The sequence below is a fragment of the Nipponia nippon genome, unplaced genomic scaffold (assembly GCF_047370975.1).
Source record: "Nipponia nippon isolate SJK-2023a ecotype South Korea unplaced genomic scaffold, ASM4737097v1 scaffold_1, whole genome shotgun sequence".
Lineage (NCBI taxonomy): Eukaryota > Metazoa > Chordata > Aves > Pelecaniformes > Threskiornithidae > Nipponia > Nipponia nippon.
The window spans coordinates 121,953,614-121,972,841 of NW_028262290.1; the positions used below are offsets into that span (position 1 = coordinate 121,953,614).

Genomic DNA, 19,228 nt, shown 5'->3' on the forward strand with positions numbered 1-19,228 from the left:
GTCTTAGTTCCTGAATTCAAGAAGATTCTCCTGACTGGCTTCTCTGTTTCCTTGTTTCCCGTTATGTTGCAACAACTGTTGTAGGACTGAATTAAGCAAGGTCAAACAACTGACACCGAGTCTAAGACTGCTCTGTGCAAGGTGAAATACCAGCTCTCCACACCTGTTAATCCAACAAGCAAGCCTATATTCTCCTCTGTGCCCTAATACACCTCAGTGGGTACTCTGAAATAATTTACTGGAATGTCTGGCTCATCTTGTATACTCCTGACACATTGCAAAGCAAAGGAATGGGAATTCTTGTCAATTTATTCTAGCAATAACAGTTCTAGTGTGAGCTAGGTTGCAAGACTTGGTGCCTGCAGCAGCTCAATTACACAAGAAAAAACAGTGAAAGATTCCTTCATAAATGTTAACCCTGACATGCTCTGAAGGATAGGTAATGCTATTCAAGTAACAGAAGGTAGTTGCATGCTAAACAGCAGTTCTCTTCCTTGCAATGACTATCAAAAGTACGCCCAAATACAACCACATACACTTATTTAAGACTTCTGAAGAACTGTATCTGACGCTCACTGAGCAAGACCACCCACTTTGTCTCCTGCCCTTCACTGTTACAGTGTATCTCAGTTGGTCTGCTTTCCCCTCATCACTTTAAAAGTAAAGCACAAAAACCAGAAACTCCTAAACTTGCCCTGATACCAGCATCAGTGGAGGTCGCAATATGCAAGTGCAAATAATACTATTAACTCTAGCTCCACCACTTGTCCCCATAAAATCACCTCAGTTAAGCCACAGGTTTTACCTCCCATTTTTCTACAGCAAGTTCCTAGCCGTATGAACCCCTCTGTCCTGGTAACTTCCCATCTCTTCCCAAACTCTGCAGTTTCTGTTCAAGTTGGGCAATCAGATTAACAACAGGTTGTAGCAAAACAGACAGGGATAAATTCTGGCCGTGCACACCTTGTTAACCTGCCCTGGAAGCGTTATCAGAAAAGCAGGCTATAGTACACGTCCGAGGCAGCGTTTGCAGTGTTCTAACTGAATCTGGGCACTGTCCTTGAATCCTGAAGCTCCAAAGGCATATTCCCAAGGTGTACTCTCTTCACATTCAAGAAAGCTTATTTTATCCCCTATCTTAAAGACCCTAATACAATCACTTATCCACCAGCTGAGCAACTCTAAATGGGCAAGGCCAGCAAAAGGCACAGCTCCTGCTCTCCGGTGTCGAGTGACCCTTGCCAAGTCAACTTCATTGTTAAGGTGACCTTCCCCTGAGCAAACTGACCAAACAAGTCCGACTGGAAGTAGTTTATCATCCAAGGTGATTGGTTCAAGCCTTCTAAATGGTCACTGTTATGCCAAGATTCTTTAGTGGTTTTTTTTTATCCCAGATATAGGTTAAAGGGCTGTGAGAAGGCAAAGACCAGTTACTAGCACTTGTGGGACAGAATCATCTCACACAGAACCCCAAAACCCCACAGCAACCAAACTGCTAAAGATGCCAAACCCCACTCAGTTCAGCTACTTACGTGATCAGAATTTAGGCAACAGCTGTCACATGCTCCAGTATTCCAGGTTTCAAAAATATATAATCCCAAAATATCAATGATAAGATGCATATAAGTGCTTCAATTTGTTTCTGTTTATCTGCTTTTGAGTATTAAATGCTTCCACTCTAGGACCACAGGCCCCAGTTCAAAAAGGTACTTACACGCACACAGGTAGACAATTCAATTTAAGTCCTATTTAGTTCAATGGTTGCATATGTTATTGAATCACAGCGCTCTTTGCAGTCAAGACCTGGTGTCTGCCATCCCTTGGACTCTGAGGAAGAAGTCACCTACCTCTCTAAGAATTATTGTTTTCAGAAACATTCAGGCAGGGGGGGATGGGAGAGCTGTTGCACTCATTTGCAATTCAAAATTTTTTATTACTTTGGCTTCTGCTTTCCTGCTACAAAAAAAAATTGCCACACTGCTACCAAATATGAAATAAGCAAGCAGTTATTTGAACACATTTATCCCTAAAAGAAAGAAAAAAGCTGATGCCCGGTAACAGCATTATCTCTTTCTCTCAGCATCACAGATATGGGCATTTTGCTACCCAAATATCCACCCTGTTAGGCAGGAGCTTTTCTTGTTATTAAACTGATCCAATGAGGTGAAAACAAAATATATATGCACGTGGTTATTGCTAGCAGGTAATACCCAGAAATCCTTTTGCTTCTGCAAGTGTGTTTCACGGTGAATCAAACATAAATGCAGTCTAACCTCCTGTAAAACTTTTTGCTAGATTTCAAGTATGGACGAATGGCAACAATACTCCTAAAAGACTGATAGGTCTAACCACATAATTTCCTTCTGACATATATTACAATGCACAGTATCTCCCCGTTCATCTTACAAGCTAGTGCAAGGAAAGCAAGAGATGCTGCACTGAAATGTCAGCCATTCCCTCAACAAGCCATCACGAAGAAAAACGCAACGTAGCAGTTGCTGATATTTTTAACTATGCAAAACAGCACCAAAAGCCAATTGCATGGAGGGTGCAGGCGGTGAGCAACAAGTCTAAGATCAGCTTGAGAAAAGGCTGTTAAATTTTGTTTAATAAACTGCAGTACCTTGCTCTACACGAAACTCCTCTGAATTTAGATTTAGTCTTAAAAAAACAGAATGTTATCAGAAATAACGTATGCTTAGCATTAGTGATTAAAGTGACAAACTGTGAAGATACATTTATATAACATGTGGTACTTAACTTATTCATTGTAAATACGGATCCAGGGTAAAAACAGTGATCAGGAGTGGTAGAGAAACTGAAGAAGCAAGCTAAAGGATTATTAGCATGATGCTCCTCTTAGAAAAATGATTAGTAAATCTATTGCTTCCAGCGGACACAACAGTAAGTTTATTTAAGTCTAATTATAAGCTAGTGATAGATGCAGCAATAAAACCTTGTCTCAAGACTTCAGTGTGCCTCAGCATAACCAATTTGAAAAAGAAAAGGTATTGCAAATAACCTAGCGTCTCACAACTCTTCTTTGAACTACCTGGGAAAACAGCTAACATAGGAAACCCCGAACAATACTTTTGGAGAGAAGTAGACTTGTTAGAGAAGCCTTACAGGCAGCCCCTAGTTAGCAACAACCTGCTGGGGGGGAAAAAAAAAAAAAAAATCAGTATCTTTAATGTCTACGTCACCTGACATCGGACAAACCACACAACAAATACCAGGTTAAAAATACCCTAAAATAACTTCTTCACAGAACAGATGGGTGCCTACAAGCACGCCAAAACAGGGCGCTCGATTCTGCCGCTTCTCCCTCCGTTTACTTCAGGGCAGCACCTCTGCCGCCGAGGGAGACCGAGGGCTGGAGAAGCCCAGCCGCACAACGCCCAAAAGCCCGCCACAGACCAAGCCCCGCTGGCAGCTGCCGGCGAGACCGCGTTTCACCACCAGCAGCGGGGCCGCCGCCTCCGGGGCGCGGCTGCCCTCACAGCCGCCACCCCTGAGGAGAGAGCGGCCACGGCGCGAAATCCTCCGGCTGCGGGCCGGGGGGCACGGCGCGGGAAGCGACGACAAGGCCCGGGCAGGCACAGCCGCAGGGAAGGTCAGGCCGGGTCCGCCGCTGAGGTGTCAGCCCTCTCAGGGGCTGCCGCCGCACTCACCAGTTCCCCGAGCCCACGATGCAGACCTTGAGGGGCCCCGCGGTGAGCGCCATGGCGAGCGCCACCCGCCTCCCGCCAATGCTCGCGGCGACGGGCTCCGTGAGGCGGCCGCCTCACGCTCCCCCGCCTCCGCCGTCATGGGAGCGCTGCCAGCTCCCTCCGCCCTGCGGCTTGCCGGGAAGTGTAGTTCCGCCCCGCCTCGCTCGCTCTCTCACCCTTGCCGGCTCTGTGGAGGGGACAGTCCCTGCCATATCCTTATTGTCACCGTTTTCTATTCAACTAATACCATACATTTCAGTCATATATGTCACGACAAAACTCTGTTGCTTTCTCCTAGTGCCGGAGCAGCGCTGAGTAGCTTCGGAGTAAGTCTGTGAAGCACCCAGATGTGGAAGAACCGACGTATCGAGTAATAGAACAGGTCAGGCCCCGGGGGGGAATCTGAATGAGAGAAATATCAGTGTTTTCAAATACTCCTTTCCCCTCAGCCCTTAGCCAAAATCATGTTGTTCTCCACCCCTCCATGCATCTCCAGGGGAAAAAAAAAAAACGCAGATGAGCTGTTGGTTTGCTAAGGTGGTTTTGAGTCACCTGTGATAAACTTTTTTGTCACAGGTATATTGCTACTGACACCTTCAGCTGTATTTAACAATAACCTGGAAGCACTCAAACACAATGCTCTTGTCTCTGTACAAAGATGGTGTCCCCCTCTCTTTATTAGAATAAACTGTATTAAGACAATACACTTCTGAGCTTTTCATTACAGGGAGCTGAGGCAAACTTCTTCTCTTGTACCTTGTCTAAGTGGCTTGCAACAGGCCTGATGGTGCCAGCTGTTCCTGAAATGCTTCTTCAATTAGAGGCTACATGAGAGGAAAAGTTGCACCAGTTCAGTTGCCTTTTGGGTCATCAGAACTGAACTGGTGTGAATGGCTACCTGGTGTTCTCCTTCCTGTTTAAAAGTGGGGGTTTCATTTACCCCATTGCCGGTTTGCTATCATATTAAACTAAACCAGAAGGGAGGAAAACAAAACAAAACAAAACATGGATAAATGCAATCTGCTTGCCCTAGTATCTTCATTTCCACTGGTAGCATTTCCTAATGTGGAGAAAACCTTCATCTCCTTATTGTTTGAGTCCTGTGAGAGAGTGTTTTGCTTGTGCTTGCCTTAAGCATCCAGAGACCAGGGTTGAGAATATCCAGCCTAGCTTTTGAAGAATTGGAGAAGGGGTAGCCCTATAAAATTCAATAAGGACACAAGTGACTGGAGTCTAAATACTTAATGAAATAGGGGAATGAAAATGATGCCAAAAATACATACTTAGTGTAAGCACTTCAGGACCCTTTTGATGATCGGGACAGAAAAGATAAGTCTTTACTTATGTAAATGGAAAATATTAAAAATACAGACAAATTATAATTTCTATAGATTTTCTCATAAAGCTGACAGTTCTTCAACAGTCTAGAAGGCTATGGCTCATCAGTCTGCAGCATTTTATGAGGTTGTGTGTGTACTGCTGTGTTTTACACAGAATTGTCATTGTCTTACTGGCAGCCTGCAACCTGAACGTTAACATACGTCTTCACCATGAACTAAACTGCAGTCTAGTTAAACAGTCCAAGTTTATACAAACTCTGCTAACAGCCAAAATATAATGTAAATACATATTCATCTTGAAGAATCCTCAGATGCATTGCAGAAGTACATTGCAGAGGCCTACCAGTACCATTACAAATGGAGACTTTTACGTGTGAATAGAGTATTGATTAATTTGAGCTGCCTCTGAGGTAAGAACTGGCGAATCCTTTAAATAAAAACATTGCAGACAATGGAGAAGAAAGAGCAAGAAAGAACCTTTCTGCTGTTAAAACAAGTGCTACCAGATGCTACCAAGAACACAAAAATATTCTTTTATGCCTTATCTGCAGACTCAGAGTGCCTGTGTTCAGGCAACCTAGCTGTACTGATTGAAGATACTGTCCTCCCATCCTAGAAGGCTATACCGACCTTAGTTGGAGATTTTAATCTTTTTCTCAGTGTTGGCAGAAGAAATTACTTTTTGCATGTTAGTGGCTTGAGTTCAGAGTCTGGCATCTTTCCTTAAATTGCTAATGAGGTGGGTTAGGAGCAAAGGCAATCTGAAAGGTAATCGCAGGGAAATCAGAATAGTAGCCTCTTTTGTAAAAGCGTACATCCTCACGGTGCAGCCGTGACAGTCCAGATATAGTCAAGGAACGGAAGTCACAGATACTCACGTGCATATTCCGTTCCCCTGAACCTTATACAGCAACCAGCCAAAGGGACATGGCAGACAGCTATGGGTTCTAATAGATCAAGCCAAACACCTGTTTGCCTGAATTATAAGTGTTAAGGCCCTCAGATTCTGGGCTTTGTATGGAAGCAGCTAAGGCAGGAGCAAATGTTCCCTTATGCTAGCTTATGCAGCAGTATGAGCTCCTCTGACAGGGGAAGCAAGCATCTGGGTTTATTAAACCATCACTAAGACTTGATCTATCAACACCCCAAAAGACTAGGTCAATATCAACTTTATCTAGTGCATGTCAGAAAGCAGATGGTTTGGTACCCTTAATTCCATTACAGGGGAAAAAAAAAAAAAAAAGAGGAAGATTGATAAAGGAAATAAAAATACATTTTGGATGGGGGAGAAAGTAATAAACAATGAGATCATTGTTCTTGTTTTACATTTTTCCTCTGTATTTAACTGGTTTGGTGGTCCAATGACAATAGAGATAGATCCTTTTTTTTTTTTTCAGTGCTTCATTTGACTTTACACATGCCGATGAAAAAGACAGCATGGATTAAGCATCCATTAAGAAGAACAAACACAGCTCATGTAAGTGCAGTATAAAGCTCTGAGATTCTCTACTTGCATGTTCTAGACTACTTATATGCAGAGTCACTGCACTTACAGCTTAATGTATTAATCTATTTTAACTGTTCTAGACATTGCTAGGATGCCTGTTCCTCTTTTTCTAGGAAGTTCTCTATTTGTCTGACATCCAAGCATTTATCAAAACCTGACAAGCTTCTTTCAAAACTCTGTATCCAGAGATAATAAGATATGTCAGTGCTAATCTACAACTGCAAAGAGTCCTGTACAAAGCAGAAACATCTGGCGACTAGAAAATACAGGAGAGCTACAATAGTTTAAAATAGTTAGCCTTAATTGCAAATTTCTGAAAACGATCCTGATTACCTACTTGGAAAATTTCCATTTAATATACTGATTTTCACATTGAATAGGTTATTATAAAAACCAGGTTTTTTAGGATACATTTAAAAGCATTAAATAACAGTTTCCTTTCATTTTATTCTTAGCATTCTGTATAAAAGATAGGAATCTGATTTATATATAATTAGGTAGTTATTGCACTGGAACATATTAGGGTCTTGAAACACATCTTGAGTCATTCTAAATTCTGCTGATTTTGTAGGAATTTCTTTTGCACGTGTACTATTGTGTGAGCATGGGACTGGCAAAACTGTGTGATTTCTTTAGTAGTATACTCTTTAGCCTAGCTATGGATATGGATTAGGTAGCACAGCTCAGCCTCTCTGAGTACATGACCTCAAAGGGAAGAAGATTAAGATAGAATAATTAATATGTTCTTAAGACATCTCAGTTTCTAAAGCATCTTAAAAGACAGACCTGAGGATGAGGTTCCGCCTAAATTAAACAAACATAGATGTAACTGAATAATAGAATTAAGAAAGTGCTCTTCATGTCCCACAATCTTTGACTTTTTTGAAGGGGTACAGGGTCAGAAGGAGCTAGGTTTGGCTTTTAGGTTTTGAGGTTTTATTCCCAGTGACTGCTGGGTAGCTTTAAAGTCCCCAAAAAAGAAATGCACATTAAGGCCAGGAAATGCTAAGAGGCACAAACATTTTACCTTCCATCCCACTCAGACTTCCTCCCCTTCAACTCCACTCCCTATTCCTCCTCATCCTTTCTTCACATAACCTGTTTTCCCACCTCTGATCTGTGCTCATTTTGTCAGCTCTCCACTCCTTTATTCAAATGTTTCTCATTTATGCCCATTCTCACCTCAGACTTCCCAGTCTTGCTCTACTTTGTCTGACTATTCTGCACTTTTGAGGATAAAAAGTTAATGAGGAAAGTGTTTTGAGGGTTACAAGCCATTTTACTTTTCCTTACATTGAGGCAAATGTACTCACCTTATTTTTAGAGAACTACCCACCTCATGCAAGGTTGACAGCCACCTTCAAAATAAGTCAGGCTTCCAAATATATCACCTCTCCGTTCTGAAAGAAGAAAGAATATTTGCAGCTTTGCTTGGAGATCATATTGCATTTTGACAGGCCTTACAAGATAAATTCAATTTTAATCTAGCTGGGAACCTAGGTCAAGCACAAATTATAAAGCTTAATAGACAAGGAGAAATATGGAAAATAAATGTCTCATTTTAGCTTTATAAAGACTTTCTCTCTGTATCTTACAGATTCTGCTGCTACTGGTTTTTCCTCTGCCTGCCCAGCATGGTGTACGTCTTTCAGGTAACCTGTTACTGATGGTAATTTGTTACAAATTATTCCATTAAGCTTTTGTGTTACATCATTATTGCTTAAGGTCATAGCATGATAAACCTTTTGGGTCAGTAAAAAGGCCATCGTCCCCTAGTTGCTCATTCCCCTTTCTGCACTTTCTTCCCCCACCTTGTGTTGACGCACAAGTTGTTGTTTGTGCAGTCCATGCAGAAAATCAAATAACAGAATTAGCTGTGTTTATCTGCTTTTTCTAGCTTAAAGTGTTTGTTGAGCAACTGTCTCAGCCCATAGCTTGAGAAGTCAAATGTCTGACTAAGCAATTTACTGCTATTAGATTTGTATTCTGGAATACAGAGCCTAAATATAAAACACAGACAGAATTATGTGGGCTGAGGGCAATGCAGAAAACTGATTTTGGGGAATACGGGTGTCTGTCAGGTAAGTGTTTCTTGCCTACAATCTTTAGGCAGTGGAGAACTATTTTTAGAAGAATTGTTTGTCATTGCTCTGTCCTATATATATACAGTACTAAAAGATATTCCTTGAAAAACAAAAAATAAAGGCAAGCTTTGCTCTACACATGTGGAATTTTTTTCCTTTTTTTTGAAAGGCAGATGGCCTCAAATCATTCCTTTCTTTTCTATCTTCCATTCTTAGCTTCTTGAAGCTGAACTAGTCTTCATCTCACCTTACCCACTGAACCATTCTGATGGCACGCAGGGAATGCTTTCTTTCTAACCTTTCCTCTGCAAAGCAAACAATAACAAAGACCTTTGTCTTTGGAAGCTAGGAGAATGGTGATGGTGTAAGAATGTAGGCCTAGTTCCTTGCTGTTTAACAGTCAGCTTTGATAAAGCATTCAATTTGCAAAGCATAGATCAGCATCTCTGATGTGACTCTTATAGCTGCTAGAGACTAACTAATGCCTCCACTCTGGTGCTTATTGCAGCTATGTCCCGCTCTCATCCTTGAGTTCTGCTTTGCAGATAACTCTTGCTCGCATAGTTGCTCTGCCTTCCAGACACTGCAGTGACCCGATCTCTTACAAAACTCTAAATTGAGCTTTCCACAACTGTGCAACCCCAGTCCACAGGGCTATAGCTACACAGGGCTATTATCAAGCACACACTGAGTATAACTGAGGTTTAGGAGGAGTGATTTGGAATTATTTACTGTTTATCCCTATTTCAATGGAACTCTACATAAAATTTTGGCAAAGTTATTAGTCAAAAAAGGTCTGGATCATGCCTCAACATTTTCCTGCAGTCTGTTGACTGCAAGGGGATTATTGAGGCAAAAAAAAAAAAAAGCACAATGAAATTAAAATCTGGATCTTTAGATAAACTGCACTGGCTAATGTCCATGTGACAACTGTTCTCAGCTAGGAACAAAAAGAATACCAGGTCTCTCTCTGCATGTGCCATTATCCCATGGAATGCTGCAATTAGGAAAACCCTGCTTTACCTGGAGTTGGAATGGTTTGTGCCTCTTTGTTCATGACTGTGATGCCACAGATGACTGCAGATCTGCTGCACATGCGTCGGCAGCATTGCCTCCACATTTTAATGTAAAAGGGTTTTGAGTGGACTTGCAAGCTCTTAACAAGAAATAGGATTTTCTTAGCATTGCTGTTTACTGGTTTCTTGGATTGTTAGGTACAGTGCTGTGTGCTAGCATCCTGCTGACACTGGGCAACTCTGGAGGGGCACTTGGCACCAATACATTGTTGCAGTGAAGGATCTGATAGTAAAGAAGTGTTTAGACTTGAAGTAAAAACTATTTCTAGCTGGTTAAGATGTAAAATGACTGTCTGGTCAGTTTAATCATGGAATCAGAAGTTCACAGATATTACCGACATTCCATGATGGGAAGCACAGCTAAGTGACTGTACACTCTCATCCATAATGCAGTCTGATGCACTGTCCAATGATCTGGAATCAGGATAGATCACTTACAGTCTCTCTCTACTGTGCTCCCATGACTTTTACTACACCTAGAATGAATTTTAACTGGCACCCAGGTACACTTCCAGATCGAAAGTTTCTGGAAAGACAGTGCCAGTGCTTTCACTACAAGTTTTTAGTAACACAAGATGTGAAGTTTTGGATTTCCAAAATAAGGATTGAGACAGTGAAAGCAGTTCCATTAACACAGCAAATGTTGACCTAGATATGTATGCCTTCATTTCTCTCCGTACATCAGATATTCAGTCTTATGCAGTCTGAAGAAAACATTCAGATAAAGTTATTGTAGAAAGATGTATTGACTGATTTTTAGAAATAATTGTGCCCAGCAATTCCTGCTAGATCAATGATATGCTTAGCTGGTGCTCTCAAGTTGTGTCTGTTTGTTAGTTTAATAGTGTTTATTGACATAGACTATGTGACATTTTATGCAGTTCCATAATTGATTTTTTTGTTGCATTCAAATTTGGTTATATGTCATTGTCATTTTTTTGAACAAATGAGCGAGCTGTCTTGTCTGTCAAGAGAAACTGAACTGAGAACCATGGAACATGTTTTTCACAATGTAAACATTGTGAAGCAATAAACAATACAAATTCACTGTGAAACAGTCAGTGTAAAGTACTAAAATCAGAAAGTAACTGTTGGTTCATTTCAAGCAAAATGAGAGCCTCAGTGTGTATGGGCTCGTAACCATTTGATGTAGCAAGGAGAGTAAGAAATATGAGAAGGGTACTCCATTTTTAAATGGAAATGAATAGCTAAAAAGTTTTTTGCACAACGTTTTAACTAAGCTGCTATCAGGGCCCTCGGTGAGCCAACAGGCTCTAGTTGCCTTGACCAGCCTGTAACGATCCTTTTCTGTAAGCCTCCTCTGGAATCCCTTCCCCATCTCCCGGGCTTTGGGTGCTTCTGTTCACAGGCAACTATGGTGGGGCACAACTGTGTAACGTTGGATCAGACTGCTCTGGAAACAGCTACGTCAGGAGAAAGAGATGTGAGAAACCTCAGATGGGACCAGGATGCACATTTCCATCCATGCACACTTCACCCATTGGCTCAGGAGCTGCATTTCCGCTCAGGCCTTGCTGTCAGTTCCTGCCTGAACTATGATGTTGCATGTATGCGATGCCTGGCCTTGTACCTTGCCAACCCTGGTCTTGCCTTCCTAACTTGTCTCCCTGGGTTGACCTTCGACCTGCCAGGTGTCTGCAGGGTTGTCTGGCCATCAGTGGACTTTTGGCTGAACCTGGTTACTGTCACCAGATTTGCTTTGCTCTTCTTGCTCAGGTAGTGTGGGACTACATCCTTGTTAGGAAGGGCATTGCTCCCATCTGCTTGCCATCCTGGCTTGTCCTCTTGGCTCACTTTCCTTTGCAGAGCAGCTCGTTCTTGCTGTTTCCTGACAGCTAAAGCTAGAAATATTTTTCTACACTAGCTTTAAAAGCTATAATGAAGCAGGCTTATATAAGATTCACTTTTAGCACTGCAAATTCATAACTGTTTTCTTAGTTATGTGGATTCACCTGTGCTGATCCTGCATTGCTGAGAGTAGGAGCAAGACTAACAACAGGACAGAGATCAGCTGCACAGAAAGGCAATTTACTTGTGTTCCTGTCTGATTTCACTCATTTGAGCAGTTGCAGAGCCAGTTTATTTGAGTAAAGTTATGCGGGATTAGGGACTAGGGCCATAGGAAGTAACAATTAATACATGACTCACTCATACAAGGAAGGTATGTACAAAGGGCAAATTATTCCAGATTGCAAAACTATTTAAGACTGGAAGTGAAAACATGTTCTTATTCCCTTGTTGTAGAACTGGAGCAAATCACTCTATTATTATGTGAGATCGTATTAAAAATAAATCAGGTAGGATAAACAACATCTGTAACATGTTATATCTTAAAAATACACTCTACATGCCAAGCAAAACTAATATGGTGTTTAGGAAAAAGCAGCTTACTACCTCTTCATGCAAAATGTAAAAACTCCAAGAACTATCCCAGCCAATGTTTCATTAGCCACAAAATACATAATAGACATAGAAACACTGCCTTAAGAGGTTCTTGGGAGACTTAAGAGAATCCACCTTATCCCATGGCTCCGCTTGGGCAGTCAGGCTGGTTACTTAGTTAAATCTCAGGTGACATTCTCATAATGGGTAGCTCTTTATAGCAGGAAGAAAGTTTGTGAGCCTTTGAGCTGAGTACCAAGCCAAGCTGGTTATTGATGAAGACCAGGTTGTGGGGTATCAGTTGTGTAAAGCCACACAATCTGCAGGTGTTCTACTATGTGGGACTTACAGGGTGCCAGTGATCCCAGGAAAAAAAGTATAGGCTGCAGGAGTAAGAAAGCCAAATTGTACTTGGTAGTTGCATTGGGATAGACATGTCATTTTTTGGCCCCGCTGTCTTCACTCCTTCTATCTGCACTGTAGAGACCCTCATTCTCTGTATGCTGACTTTGTGCTATTTTAGCTTGTGCACTGTACAGACCTCTGCCACGTTGGAACTTACAGAAACATACCGTGCTGCTATGGATCTGCACAGAGCACATATATTGATTGCCCTGCACTTGTCTGCTTTGTAAGTGGCCACCACATACACTACAAGGAGGGGCAGCTTCTGATCTTAAGACAGCAGAGCAGCTGGTTGTTTCCTGTGTTCATCCTTTTTCTAGATAGTAGGTCATAATAAGTGGTCCTATAAAGGTTTAAAAATGCATATTTTTGGACATCAGATCATTATCTAAGTTTTAGAGCATTGTAACAGGACTTTGTAGTGAGATCTTTTCTATAAACCCCATTTCCTATTCTTTTCCACCCATAGTGTTTAGTGATTCTTCAGGATGGAGGGCAGGTCTAGCATTGCAGGCTAGTCACCTCTCTGTGATGGAGGTAGGACAGCTTCCCTGCTGCCTCTGGTTGCCTTTAATGAGATGCAATCTTATTTCTCACCCGCAGTGGGCTGGTTTTTTTGCCTTTACCACTTACATTCATGCTGTTCCATTGCTGTGCATCAGAAAACAATGCAAGCTGTGCAATCCTAATGTGTGCAAAGCCTCTCTGCATTGAGAGTGACAATCTCAGTAACCTTCGTGTACAGTATGTGCAGTCTAATAGTACCAGCAGCATCCAAACCTGGTTATCAGCATACCAAGCCGGCATAGAATGTCCCCCGTGGAACTGATCTGCCGCAGCTAGTTTGTAACTCAAGGGCATAGGGCTTTATTTATCTTATCTGCAGAGGATAAAAACTCCCATGAGGGTGTTCTAACTTTCTGTTTTGTTATTCCGTGGTAGAGTCTATGCATATTAACCTCCCGAGTATTGACAACTAGGACAAATTTAGCATCCAGAGTAACTGTGACTGATTTCAGTGTTTTTGTTTAGTTGGAAATCATACACTTACCATAAATTGTGAAAGGCCAGGGAGTTCTGAAACAGCTTTCAAAGATGGCAGCTAGCCAGCTTTAGTGCCAGTCTGATAGGGTCCGAGTATGGAAACCAAAGCTTTTCAGTGTGCTTAACATCATTTGATTCAAAGAAAAAATCATCAATTCCCAACAGTGTCCTGATTTGCAAGCACAGAAATGTTTTCTTCTATTAAATTTTAGTGCCTGTTAACACTTGCGTTAGCAGATACAACAAAGCCTGGTAACAGAAGAGAAGACTCCCGAATGCAACTTTATAACAGGAACATGATATTAATCAGCAAAAATGACTTTCACTGGAGATTAATCTAGTGTGCTGTGAAGGAGGCAGCTCCTTTGGCACTAGAGGGAGTTGCTGTTGCCCGACAACAAATCCTGTCCCATGCAGCTAAAGTTCAAACATATGGGGACTTTAATGGTTTACAGAGTTTGTATGCAAACTGACTGAGCAAAAGACCAAGATGGAGACAAAGGAGGCATTAGACTGAACGTTTCTGAACAACATGTGGCACAAAATGAAGTTTACAGCCAGTTAACTTGTCAATTTTTATTGCAATTCTTAAAATTAGTAAATGATTTGAATTAATCTCCCACTTTGGACCTAATTTGAGTCTCCACCCTTTATGTTTAAGGAAGACTGGGATGTTCTTCATAGCAAAACTAATAATCTGTAGTTTATGGATAGCTTCATTGGTTTTAGCAACTAGCTAAGGTCCCTGCACAACAGAGGCATTTCCAAAAGAGCTCTGAGTTCCAAATTCCTGAGTGATACCTCAGTTGGTTAGTTGGGTGTGGGAGAAGCAACAGGAAAAAAAAATCCCTGGGAGTTTTTAGAAAAATAATGATGAACTGTGGTGATGTTAACAATTTCATCACTAGTTTTGATTTTCTTTAATTTTGGATAGAAAAACTTCATTGTTTGTAATGCTTATGTGTATTAATGTGGTATTCAGACCTATAATAATGTTCTAGAGCCTGAAGTATGCATCCCCAAAGCTCATGCAACTTGGTTGCTGTGGATAGGGTTGTGCAGGCATAAATGATGGGAGTATAAGATGTAATCATGTTGATTAAGAAACAGGGTGAAGAAGAGTTGAGCTTTGGCCACTACTGATAGGAATAAAATCCAGTAAATATTAGTAGGTAGATATCAGTAGATATCACCAGATATCAGTAAATATCAGTGGATATCTCTCAGTAGAAGAGTTTTAATTTTGAATATGCACAAGGGATAAATCAACTTTTTTTTACACAAATCCACTTTGAGAGTCAACAGCATGCCACAAACTACTGTCTCAAAAAAACCCCCTGTCTTTTCATGTAGAGGAGAGGCTCTAGCACTGTTTGATAGTCTAATTTGTATTCATTGATTAAAGAGGAAAATTCTTTACAATTATTATCATGAAGAGACTATCCTCCGTATAGTTATCCCCATCTCTGCAAACCTGTCTCCTCTGCTCTGATATTCTAGTTTATACCTAATACATAAGAATGGATATCAGGATGGCGTGAAAAACATTTGGATTGAAGAATAAACTAACACAGTAGATAATGAAGCCTCTTCTCATTTGTATTTATTTCTCAACTGCTATAAAACTTGCTGCATCTTTTAGAAGAAATATTATCAGTTCTCTTGGAGATTCAGATCTTCATATTTGCTGCTAGTAGAGATGATGCATTGTCTTTCTTTGTCTGTGCACCCATAAACTCTACTGCATGACTAATTAATCTGCTGTAATAACAGTGAACTTAGTAATGTAGTTTATGGCTTAGCTTTCAAGTTTGCAACAGTATTTAATTGAAAGTTTTTAATTGTTTAGTGTGTTGGCCTTGAAGGCACTAAAATGTGCACGACACATGCATGCTTTGACCATTCAAAATTCATCATCAGTAACGCAATTAGAAGTCTTCTGAAGTGTGTGAGCTGTCCAAATTATAATGAAATGGAGAATTGACTTTGTAGTCATTAATTACCACGTTAACTGGGCACTTTCTTGCACCTTTAAACCTTGGAGATTTTATTAGAATATTGGATTAAATAAAAATATGATTTAGTCTTTTCTCAAAGGGAAAAGTGAAATACATGAGCTTTTCAGGATAGGCTATTGCAGCTGTATCTGGAAGATTTTGAGGATGCATTCAGTGAAGAAAAATCCTTGGCATCAGCCATGTTCCATGAGTGTTCCTTCCCTTTGAGGAAACAGAACAAGTTCCCTTTCTAAATATTTGCTGAATTCTTTGGAATCCATGCCTAAGTGGAATATTTTTTCTATGATGTTTAAATGCCTTTGCTCTTTCGGTTCTTCTGTTTGCTCTGTGACTCCCAAAATAATGCATTCAGGTTCTCTTCTCATGCTATGTTAGGCCAAGGGGAGCTTTCCTGGAGGCGTGAAATGTGAAGCGCTTGAGCTTCTCCAGCTCTTTTCTATACATTGTGAGGACTTCTATATTCTCTAGAAAGATGTTTTCATAATAACCTGAATTATGTTGCTTTCCCTTTACGTCCTTAGTCCAAGGACGTTAGTTACTTTTAATCCAAAAGTTGGGGCTTTTTTCCTTTTGACACTGTTGTAATTAATAGAAATATAGCCTAATTAATATATTATGTCTGTGGGAAAAGATAACCACTGTGAGATCTAGGTCCTATTGTTTATCTTCTATTATTAGTGGCATTTTATTAGAAACTCTGCAGTTCTGGCAATACATTAGTTTTAAGCTGGACACTGGTGCACAAAGCAATGTATTTCCCATTTGCCTTCTAGCTGACAGTCCATTCATCTTCTGGTACAACTCCTGTGAGGAATTAATCAGACTTAATGAGGCCCTCATCATCTCCTTTTTGAAGTTGTGCACTCTGCTGGTGCACCCTTGCAAAATGACATAATGTATTGGATTTTCTGCTTCTCTTTCTACATATGTTTTGTGACATGTTTTCCTACATCATGCTGGCTATCACAGAATGTAAGGCTTCTTGTGTTATTTTGCTTGACTTTGATTTTGAGCTTTGTATGCATATTCCTTATTACCCTGAGGATGTTAGCTTCATACCTGAGTCATCCTTTTTATGGACACGTTGAATTTTCAGTCATGTCTGCTGAATTAGACTGCCATCCATCTCCTAGAAGCCTTGTTCTGGACTAAGTAGATCTTGAGCTAACTCTAAAAATGTGTTCAGATTTAATTCTAAATCTGCCAGTCTTTTAAGTGTTTTCTGAAGCTTTTTAGCTGTGTCCTACATTTCAATATTCTTTTCCTTTGTGAGAAAACAAATTTGATTCTTCAGTTTTCATTCAGCCACAGATACTTCTAATGTAATCTTGTACCCCAGATAAAACCACATTTTTGTGTTTCATTTTATGGCACAGCTATTGTACTTCTTACATTTCTATGCTGCAGTTTCATTGCCTCCTTTGACCTATATTAACAGAAGATGCCTAAACGTACCATGTATTTCAGCACCAGCCACCATACAAAGGCAACCTTCTCAACATCATTTTTTTCTTTTAATGATACCTATTGCTTTTGTTTAACAGTGTTTGAACTTCCTTCCATTGTCTGTTGTATTTCTAGAGAGTTAGAGCTGTGATTGAGCCTTTAGGATATGTATTTTAATTTTATTTCTGATGTTATGCAACATTACATAGACTCCGGGACATAGGATGCATAGCAGAGATCAACTACATTAAGTGCTTTGATTCCAGTTGGGCTTGAATTTCTCGATCTTCTCTATCATATAGCACAAATTTCTCAGAGGCGCAGCTCTTCACAAAGTGTGCCACTAACAGTGCAGAGATGTAGGGGAAGTTCAGAGGCCAGCGAAGCAGGAAGGTACATGCTTCCTGGTCAGTCCTTCCACGTGTGCTTTCCTGGGTAGCTAAGAACAGCATTAGTGAGAAAAAAATAACTTCATTCTCAAAGGGAGAAACATCAATTGCATTGCGCTACAGATTGTAAGTGAAAAATGTGGTGCCTTTGTTCTATGTTACAAATGGATATTCATCCCTTTTTTGTAAACTGATACTGTATATTGATTGCTGTTTATTTCTACCTCCCCAATCTAGGTTGAAGAAAACTGCTCTTGGCCAAAGAAAAAGAAGTTGGTAACCTTAGCTCTCTTGACTTGAACTAATGTGGAGAATTTTCCTGACAAAGAGGCTGATGCAAGAGTATTTTCTACCTTTCTCTCACTTTTATTTTTTTCTTTTAGCAAGACTCAAGACCGAGGACTTGTGCTGCATTTAAACAACTTCATAGAATTTCCACTTTTAAGAACTGTGCTAATTTTACACTAGGGAAATGTTAGGAAAAAACAAAGCGGAAAGCAATTGCTTTGCGTATTTCTTCCCATATTTATTAATTAATAAGGCCATTAGTACCTCTGAATACATAAACACAGTTCCTATCCTCTGTGAAGAAAATTACTTGAGCACAAGGAATGTGTCAGAAGTGTTATGCATAAAATTTGTGTAGATAGGAGTGGTATTTTCCCTCCAAAGTACTAAACTAAAGAAAAATAATCTTAAAACCTATGGCATCAGGGCATCAGTTTACTTTCATGCAGAGAAAGCTTTTTTTTTTCCTTAAACCCTTCTCTTTTCTTGTGCGATGGCTTGGGTTGGCTTGCTTAGATCTGTTTCCCTTTGTAGTGTTTTCCTAAGATTCAAATTACCCTGAAATGCTTGGTTATCTCTCTCTGTGGTTGATGACCTCTGACTTACTTCTGGTGCACTGCATCATCAAACAACATCAGTTTTCCTTCTGAAGCTCTATGAGAGTGAGAAAATCCTGTGGTTATGTCAGGAAACTTGTCTTCTATTTCTCCCTGGGTTATAAACTTCCTGGCAGTTAACTGCCAGGATTTTGACACGTGTGGTTTATGTGCAGCCTCCAAAGACTGCATCTAACCTAGCCTTTTTTGGCAAACTCCCCATTACACTCTTAGGCTGACACTGGAGCAGCTCCACCTCCACTGGGAATTCTAAAGTAGACCAGCCGCTTGTGTTGCTATCAAAGTGTTGTCTAAACTTGGTTAGAACAGATCTCGCTGGCAAAATAAGGCGATAGCAACTGCCAAAGACCTTGCTGGTGCTCTGAATGTGGTGTGACAGTCCTCATTGTTGTTAGCAAAGAAAAAAATCTAAAACTCTTTCAAACTGACTGATTCTTGTCTTTGTTTCTGCCTATAAGCCCCATTTTTCCCTGTCAGCAATAGAATTCTACGCCCTTCTGTACTAAAAGCAATATGAATTTGATTTCTGACATGAAGGAATCTGGGATCAGATTAAATTAGTATACGGGCTGTGTTTTCCCATAAGACAACCCTATTCCAGTTTATGAAGCACTTTCTGTGTATAAGTTTATTTATAGCTTTTAGATGATGATTTTGTTCAAGCAGTCTTCTAAAAAATAAAAGGAGGTGCATGATCTTTTGAAGACCTTTCCTGTTCCATTTGATATTTATACTAAAACCTCAAATCCTTTCTATTTGTTTTTCATGGTGTTTTGAAAATTATGTGGAGAAATTATAGAATTTTAAAATCTGACATCAGATTAAGTGAAGCCTAATTTGGATGGGGAAAGTTCTTATTGAGACCCTTCAAAGCTTTGTTATATTATTTGTTTAAATTTTT

The 19,228-nt window shown here is 40.3% G+C and overlaps 1 protein-coding gene and 1 long non-coding RNA gene across 2 annotated transcripts in view; one reads left to right on the top strand and one right to left on the bottom strand.

The window, feature by feature from the left end:
- Nucleotides 1-3,808, bottom strand: part of GPD1L (glycerol-3-phosphate dehydrogenase 1 like) — a 27,308-nt gene extending 23,500 nt beyond the window's left edge. The window contains exon 1 of the mRNA XM_087770787.1: nt 3,672-3,808. Within this exon, the coding sequence (XP_087626913.1) occupies nt 3,672-3,724 (53 nt within the window). The 5' untranslated portion in view covers nt 3,725-3,808. The remainder of the gene's footprint in view (nt 1-3,671) is intronic.
- Nucleotides 2,982-18,790, top strand: LOC148057598 (uncharacterized). Its single transcript, XR_015707622.1, has 5 exons — nt 2,982-3,613; nt 4,009-4,092; nt 6,448-6,527; nt 8,155-8,209; nt 17,660-18,790. It is a non-coding gene; the product is annotated as an uncharacterized LOC148057598 (long non-coding RNA).
- The last annotated feature ends 438 nt before the right edge of the window (nt 18,791-19,228 follow it).